General features: G+C 47.7%; 1 protein-coding gene across 1 annotated transcript; it reads left to right on the top strand.

The window, feature by feature from the left end:
* Positions 3,136 to 4,170, top strand: LOC110433863 (uncharacterized mitochondrial protein AtMg00810-like; the record flags this gene model as incomplete). Its single annotated transcript, XM_021456738.1, has 1 exon — positions 3,136 to 4,170. A coding segment is annotated over one exon (1,035 nt), but the record flags the coding sequence as incomplete, so codon positions are not given.

Below are 9,039 nucleotides of genomic sequence, written 5' to 3' on the forward strand. Positions count from 1 at the left end.
GTGAAATGAAAAGCTTGAACTTGAAAATGAGACACTTCTAGCAAAGCTTAACCCTAGTGATGAGCTTAGAGAACAAAATGAGATCATGACCACTAAGCTCAAGGAGCTCAAACTCTCTCTAAAAGAGCTCAAAGAAAAACATGATAAACTTGAGAGTGTTCATGATGAGCTTATCACTAGATATAGAGCAATGAAAGAAGAACTAACAACTCTAAAAGCAAACTATGACAACCTAGAGATTGCTTATGAACTTGCAATTGATGAAACACATGTTGCTACTAACAATGTTGCTAAGCTTGATGTAGCCACATCTTGTGATGACTTACTTGTGGGGAGCACAAGCAAATGTGTTGATTGCAAGGGCAAGAAAGTGGTAGTGGCCGAGAACTATGAGGACACTATCAAGCTCAAGGATCAAATTGTCATGCTCAAGAAAGAGTTGCAAGATCAAGCCAAGCACAAGACAATTGTGATTGAGTCACTTGATCAAGACAAGAAGCTTGCATATGAGAACAAGTTACTTAAGGAAGAAAATCAATATCTTAAGCTTGGTTTGATGTATGACAAGCAAGAAGAAGATGAGACATTCATCTTGGATGAGTTAGCTAGCAACAATGACCCAATCATCAAGAAGCTAACCCAAGAGAACAACAAGCTCAAGAAAGAGAAGGAACATCTAACCATGGGGTTAGCAAAGTTCACTAAAGGGAAGGACCTTCAAAGTGAGCTTTTCATGAACACCGTCATGAAGATGGACAAAAGTGGGATTGGCTATAAGGCTCATCAAACAAAGCTCATCAAATCTCTAGCCACTCATGATCAAGCAAGCAAGCCAAAGCCAAAGAGATGTTTTGAGTGTGGTCAAGAAGGACATTTTGCTCATGAGTGCAAGGCACCACTACCACCACCCTTGCCCAAGCATGCAAGACCATTTGCCTTCAATGCTCACTACATTGTAAGGAAAGACAAGAGTGGCAAGGTCAAGGTTAGCTTCATGGGGCCACCAAACAAGCAAAGGCCAAAGAAGATTTGGGTGCCAAAGCAACTAGTTGAGAAGGTCAAGGGCCCTAAGCAAATGTGGGTCCCTAAATCTCAAGCTTGATCTCTTGTGTGTAGGTGAACTACAAGACCGGTGGATCACATTGGGTAATTGATAGTGGTTGCACTCAACATATGACCGGAGATCCCCGGATGTTCACCTCTCTTGATGAAGATGTTGACAACCAAGAGAAGATCACATTTGGTGACAATTCAAAAGGGAAAGTCAAGGGTCTAGGAAAAGTTGCTATATCAAATGACAACTCCATCACCAATGTGCTCTATGTGCAATCTTTGAGTTTCAACTTGCTCTCGGTTGGACAACTTTGTGATCTTGGATTTGAATGCCTATTCAAGAAGAAGGAAGTAATTGTGACCAAGGAAGATGACAATGAAGTGATATTCAAAGGCTTCCGGCACAACAACTTATATGTAGTTGATTTCTCATCAAATGAAATTAATGTCAAGACTTGCTTATTCACCAAGACTTCTCTTGGGTGGTTGTGGCATAGAAGGTTAGCACATGTTGGAATGGGCACACTCAAGAAGTTGATGAAGAAAGAATTGATTAGAGGCTTGAAGGATGTGACATTTGAAAAGGACAAGCTTTGTAGTGCATGTCAAGCGGGCAAACAAGTTGCAAACACTCATCCAACCAAAGCCTATCTCTCTACTTCAAGAGTGCTTGAGCTACTTCACATGGATTTGTTCGGACCAACCACATATGCTAGTCTTGGAGGCAACAAATATTGCTTGGTCATAGTTGATGATTACTCACGGTACACTTGGACATTCTTCTTGCAAGACAAGGCCGAAGTTGCATCAATATTCAAAAAATTTGCAAAGAATGCCCAAAATCAATTTGATGTGAAGATCAAGAAAATTAGAAGTGACAATGGCAAAGAGTTTGACAACACCAACATTGAAGAGTATTGTGATGAAGTGGGAATCAAGCATGAGTTCTCCTCAACATACACACCACAACAAAATGGGGTTGTAGAAAGAAAGAACCGGACATTGATCACCTTGGCAAGAACAATGCTAGATGAGTACAACACTTCGGAGAAGATGTGGGCCGAGGCAATCAACACCGCATGCTATGCATCAAACCGGCTCTTTCCTCACAAGTTCCTAGAGAAGACACCTTATGAGTTGCTAAATGGGAAGAAGCCCGATGTCTCATTTTTTAGAGTGTTTGGATGCAAGTGCTACATATACAAGAAGCGCCAACACTTGGGAAAATTCCAAAGAAGATGTGATATCGGCTACTTGGTTGGCTATTCATCAAAGTCCAAAGCATATAGAGTTTTCAACCATGCCACAAAGATGGTTGAAGAAACATTTGATGTTGAATTTGATGAAACTAATGGCTCCCAAGGAGCAAGTGATAATCTTGATGATGTAGGTGGTGAACCATTGAGGGATGCCATGAAGAACATGCCGGTGGGAGACATCAAGCCAAAAGAAGATGATGATGATGTACAAATCATTGAGCGACCATCCACCTCACAAGGTCCACAAGATGAAGACAAGGATGTGAGATATGCTCATGAAGACACCCAAATCACTCATGAGCAATCGGTGGCACAAGCACAAGATGTTGATGCTCCCCAACCAACTCCTCAAGTGGCACCAAGAAGAACATCACATCTCCTCCAAGATCACTCTCAAGATCTCATCATCGGGAGTCCATCACGTGGTGTAACTACTCGTTCTAGACATGCTTTATTTATTGAACATCACGCTTTTGTGTCTCTTGAAGATGAACCAAAGACTATAGAGGAAGCTCTTCGTGATGCGGATTGGATCATGGCCATGCAAGAGGAGTTGAATAACTTCACTCGCAACCAAGTATGGACACTTGAAGAGCGACCCAAAGATGCAAGAGTGATTGGAACAAAGTGGGTCTTCCGCAACAAGAAGGATGATCAAGGCAAAGTGGTGCGCAACAAGGCAAGACTTGTGGCAAAAGGCTTTTCACAAGTGGAAGGTCTTGACTTCGGTGAAACCTTTGCACCGGTGGCAAGACTTGAAGCAATCCGTATCCTACTTGCATATGCATCTAGTCATGATATCAAATTATTTCAAATGGATGTGAAAAGTGCTTTTTTAAATGGTTATATTAATGAGCTTGTCTATGTTGAGCAACCCCCCGGTTTTGAAGACCCTAGGTACCCCAAGCATGTCTACCGGTTGTCCAAGGCTCTCTATGGTCTCAAGCAAGCTCCTAGAGCTTGGTATGAGAGACTTAGGGACTTCCTCATTGAGAAGGGCTTCAAGATTGGGAAAGTTGACACAACACTCTTCACCAAGAAAATGAATGGGGAAATCTTCATTTGCCAAGTTTATGTCGATGATATTATTTTTGGCTCTACTAATGAAGATTTTTGCAAGGAATTTGGTGATTTGATGTCCAAGGAGTTTGAGATGTCCATGATTGGCGAGCTATCCTTCTTCCTAGGATTTCAAGTCAAGCAAATGAAGGAAGGGGTCTTTATCTCTCAAGAGAAGTATACTCAAGATCTTCTCAAGAGATTCAAGATGATGGATTGCAAGCCAATCAAGACTCCCATGGCATCAAATGGGTATCTCGACTTGGATGAGGGAGGTAACCCTATTGACAAGACTCTCTATCGTTCCATGATAGGAAGTCTACTCTACCTCACCGCATCTAGGCCCGATATAATGTTTAGTGTGTGTATGTGTGCTAGGTATCAAGCAATGCCTATGGAATCTCACTTGATTGCGGTCAAGAGAATTCTTAGGTATCTAAAATACACACCCTGCCTAGGCTTGTGGTATCCCAAAGGTGCAAGATTCCAACTTGTAGGCTATTCCGATTCGGATTATGCCGGGTGCCGGATTGATAGAAAAAGCACATCCGGAGGGTGCCATTTCCTAGGTAGATCACTTGTCTCTTGGATGTCAAAGAAACAAAATAGTGTTTCCTTGTCAACGGCCGAGGCGGAATACATAGCCGCCAGTGCTTGTTGTGCACAAATACTCTATATGAAACAAACTTTGCTAGACTATGGAGTAGTGCTAGACAAAGTACCCTTGTTGTGTGACAACGAAAGTGCCGTAAAACTTGTAAACAACCCGGTTCAACACACCCGCACAAAACATATTGACATCCGCCACCACTTTCTTAGGGATCACGTTGCTAAAGGTGACATAACCCTAGAGAATGTGGGAACGGAAAATCAATTAGCGGATATCTTCACAAAACCCCTAGATGAAGCTAGGTTTTGTATGTTGAGAAATGAACTTAATGTGCTTGACATGTCTAACTTCACTAAAAGATAAAAAGTTGTGTGTTGAATCTTGTAAATAATTTTTGCTTTGCATATCATGCATGCTAAAACTAAAAATTCAACTTGCATGTAGGGCTTGTCTAACATGGTTAAGATAACCCCCTTGAGTGTGTGAAAAAGCTTAACCTTGGATCAAACTTGACAAGCATTAGTTTATTTTCAAGAATTGCACTACAACTCATTTCATATGCATTCTTGTTAGTTGATCTTTTCTTTTCGGTTATTTATTGAGCATCCGCTGTGTTCGTCAATAGATAGGGGGAGCATTCCAAGCTCATTATGATTTAAGCCCCTAGCTTTATGGCCATACGATGCTCCTTGGTGATTTTCTCGAACTATTTTCTAAAAAAAATCTACTAAGCCTATGGCTAATTATTTGTGAAAACTTGAGGGTTTGAGAGATGTCACTCATACCAGTTCCATTTGGTGTTTAGTTGTGTGCTTTTGAAGATGGAACTTGGTTGGGTCAAAGTCGGGCGTGGAGCTTAGTTGAAAAAGTGCTCAGAGGAGCACCGGACGATGCACCGGACGCTGCCTCTGAGCGTCCGGTGCGGTGCAGTGCGCCAGACTGCACTCACCGGACGCAGGAACAGTATCCCTGTCGCGTCCGGTGAAGTGCGTCCGGTGCTCACCAGGCGTCACCTGAAGCACCGGACGCTAAAGCCAGCGTCCGGTGCCCATCGTCCGGTGCGATGCCAAAATGCAAACCTCTCTGCGCATGAGTCCGGTGGTCACCGGACGCGTCCGGTGCAACATAAAGAGCGTCCGGTGACCCCGCGGCGGGCGGATATAACCCGCGCCCAGGGGTTTCTCGCGGCCGGTTCTTTTCCTCTCCGTTCTCTGGCCGCGCCCGCGTCCTCGCCCTGCCCTAGCGCCGCCGCTGCCGTCGATTCCCGGCCCTCCGCGGCGCCCTTGGAATCTTCCCTCGCGCCAGATCCACTAAGGGAATCCCCCCCTTTCCCTCTCCTCGCCAGTGCTCTTCTCTCCTCGAAGAGTTAGGGTTTGGGGTAAGATTCTTGGACCTCGCCCTCAAAGTGTTTGTTTTATCGTATGAATAGATTAGATTGTTGTTTTCAACAGCGATTTGATTTGTTCTATCTCTATAGCACCTTGAGGAGTGGCTTGGAGGTCTCCGGAAGTTTCCGATCGTGTCATCTCCTTCGGAACGCGTCCAGTCTTCGGATCGTAAGCCTTCGAGCCCTAATCTTATCTTTTCTTGGGATCCATAGGTTTATCTCATCTCTAGTCGGTATATTTACTTATATAGACCTTTTCTTGTCAATTCTCTGCAGTACATTATTCTCCATTGCCGGTCAGTTGCTTGTCGGACACTTGAGTTGCTATGGCTCGCACCAAGAACGTCAGTGGACCGACAGCTGGCTCAGGAGGTTCCCCAGGAGGTGATGGTGGAGGTGATCCTCCCCGTCGCTTCTCAGCGGCAGAGAAAGGCAAAGGAAAGAAGCTGGCCACCAAGAAGCGGAAGGCCAGTGATAGAGATGCAGAGGTCGCAGAGGCAGTTGCAGCAGCAGCTGAGGCAGCCGAGAGGGGTGGTCGTTCTGGTTCTCTGAGGATCGGGGATGATCTCACGCCACGTCAGAGGCGTGCAGTGCTTGAGGCAGAGGCTTTCCATGGATCCCCTCCAGGAACCGTGACGATTGGAGGACAGAGGGTTAGACTTGTTGTTAGGGATCCGGCTCAGGAGGGTACGGACACAGAGACGGAGGCCCAGGCAGAGGGTCCAGCAGAGGGACAGGAGCAGGAGATGCCACTGAGGAGGTCGACGCGTGCTCGTACTCAGGCCACTTCCCGGACTGGTACGCAGAGACAGTCCGCCTCCACAGCTCGAGCCGCTCCGGCTAGAGGCACTCCAGCTTCCCGCCAGAGGCCAGTCAGGGTTCACAGGGATCTCACCCTTGTGTCAGCCAGAGAGATCCAGCAGCTGCGGTTCGTTCCCTTTCCGACTTGGTTTCCAGCTGCCAGGGATCCCAGAGCCAGTGCCCGTTTCTACACCATAGTCCAGGAGGACATTCACGAGGCATTGGTTCGCTCTCAGTCACAGTTTAGAGAGCACAGGGTGATTGACCTGGAGATTCTCGGGAACGTGGTCGGGGCAGATATCCGTCAATATTTTACTTACCTCCATGGTCTCCCAGAGCTGCTAGCGCTTCCAGGTACTTATTGCGAGCAGTGGGTCAGAGAGTTCTATGCGTCAGTGTGGATTTCTCCAGATCACACCTATATCCACTACGCACTGGCCGGGACAGACTACAGAGTGACAGCTCAGAGGGCTAGAGAGGTGCTTGGACTGCAAGCCTCTCCCACCAGGATTCACCAGCTGTGCTACGGGAACGTGGACCCTCCTCGTCGTCCTCACGGTGGTGAGATACCACCAGTTGACTTCGTGGCTCCATGCTTCCGTGCACCCTTTGGAGAGGGCTCCAGCAGGACAGTGGCAGACTTGACACGCCCAGCCAGGATCCTCGACTTTGTGTTGAGGAAGACTCTTCTTCCCAGGACAGGCTACAGAGACGGTTTCACTCGTATGCAGCAGTGGCTTGTCGCTCATCTGATCTCGCAGACAGAGTTTGACTTGTGGGATCTTATTGTCTCAGAGATAGAGGACACTATTTCAGAGAGCTTCAGGGGCCGGCGTCAGTTGCCCTACGCACATTGGATCACCCTACTTATACTCCGTGGTAGGCCACTGCCCCTGCCAGCTCACTTGCAGAGGGAGTTGACAGAGTCCGACACCGTCTTCCCCCACTACGACCCCCGACAGATGCTGAGAGCACACCACGACCTCAGAGGTGCTCCTCCTCCTCGTGCTCCACGTAGACCGGTGCCCCCACCTTCTCCTAGGGGCACCCGCAGTACAGCGACAGTTGCGGAGACAGAGGAGCAGCAGGATACAGCTATTGGCGCGTTTGCAGATGCAGAGGCAGAGGGCGAGTTTGACTTCGCCTCAGACAGTTCCGATGATGATTATCAGCCGCCAGTAACTGACCTTCCTCCCAGAGCTCATGATCACGAGGCAGGTGGTTCTTCGAGTGCTTCAGACCCTGCCCTGCTTGCTATCTTGGAGGGTATGAGGGCAGATCAGCGCCGTGCAGCTGAGGAGCAGGCGAGGCGCGACAGGGATCAGGCTGCCATTAATGCAGCCATGCAGGCCAGACAGGATGAGCTCCAGCGTCAGCTTCTCACCTTTCAGGAGCAGCAGCTTGCTTTCCAGGCCCAGCAGACAGCGATGATGGCCGCTCTCATGGCCGCCTCCGGGATTCAGCTACCGCAGATACAGCTTCCCGGCACGTCGTCAGTTAGACCCCCTACTCCTGTGCCTCAGACTCAGAGCCCGTCTCAGCAGCCGCTCCAGCTACCCGCTCAGAGTCAGCCGTTCACGACGCCACAGCACCAGGTCTCTCAGGGTGCTATCTCTTCAGGCTTTGAGCAGGTACCGCAGTTTACCCCTCTCCGCTCAGGCTTCACCCCTCAGTCAGCTTCAGCGTCACAGCTTGTGTGGGATTCACAGACAGATCCGCACCTCAGCTTCACCTACAGTGCTCTGACTGGTGACCCTACGCCTTCTCCTCTGCAGGCCCCTGCAGTCTTTACGGCGCCAGTCACCACTACAGAGCTTCTGTCGTCGTCCGTAGCGTCGTCCGAGCAGCTTGCACCGTCTTCCACAGTACCAGCTACGACAGCTACAGCGACCGAGTTCGTGCCAGCTTCGTCAGCCGGACTCGAGCAGCCAGCACAGCCTGTGACAGCGCCAGAGCAGACCCGGACCGCTTCTCCAGCACCTGCAGTTTCAGAGGGTCACTCCACCTCTTCCGCCTCGACGGCCGACAGTTCAGATGATGCAGCTCGTTTCGTGGCCGCGCCGAGGGACTCTACAGCTCCACCTCCTCCACCGTCTTCTTAGGCTTTTGGCGCTTGATGCCAAAGGGGGAGAGAGTGCGTGTATGAGAGAGTTAGGGAGTTAGGGGGAGCTAGCTAGAGAGGGAGGAGTTTATTATTTTGAGATACTTTCTATGTGTGCTACTTCATCATGCATCATGTTTATCTTTATGCATTGCACTTGTGTGAGATACTATGGCCATATGCGACATGATTTGCGCTTAATGTGATATTCTATTGTCATGTGTTTTGGCTCATATTATCTTTGCTTCCGCGTTTCTACTCCGATGTATCTACGAGCCTTATGTTTTTATCCTGTTGTATATCACTCACATATTTGGATGCAGGGTATTTGATTTGGTTGATATAAGCATGACTTGTTTCTTTGTTCTTATTGTATCATGCTTATTAAAACCAAGTCAATTTGAAAACCTCAACTCTTTTCATACTCGAGGTTGTCATCAATCACCAAAAAGGGGGAGATTGAAAGAGCATCTAGGCCCTTAAGAGATTTCGGTGATTAATGACATTGTTGGTTACTATGACTAACGTGTGTTTTGCAGAGGCAAAGTCATAGGTAAGGTCATGGTAAATAAGTACTCGATGGACAGGGACGTACATGCCAACTTAATAGTGGAAATCGTTTCGGTTTTCAAAGGATGGATGGACATCGTCGAGACTAGACTAGGTCTAAGTGCCGTATGGTGAAGAAGGGCACTTAGAGTAGTTTAGGACTTTGTTTTCCTTTGACCGTACTATTAAGAGGGGCTTTGATCTAGTAGCTTGACTTAGG

The sequence above is a fragment of the Sorghum bicolor genome, chromosome 3 (assembly GCF_000003195.3).
Source record: "Sorghum bicolor cultivar BTx623 chromosome 3, Sorghum_bicolor_NCBIv3, whole genome shotgun sequence".
Classification (NCBI taxonomy): Eukaryota; Viridiplantae; Streptophyta; class Magnoliopsida; order Poales; family Poaceae; genus Sorghum; species Sorghum bicolor.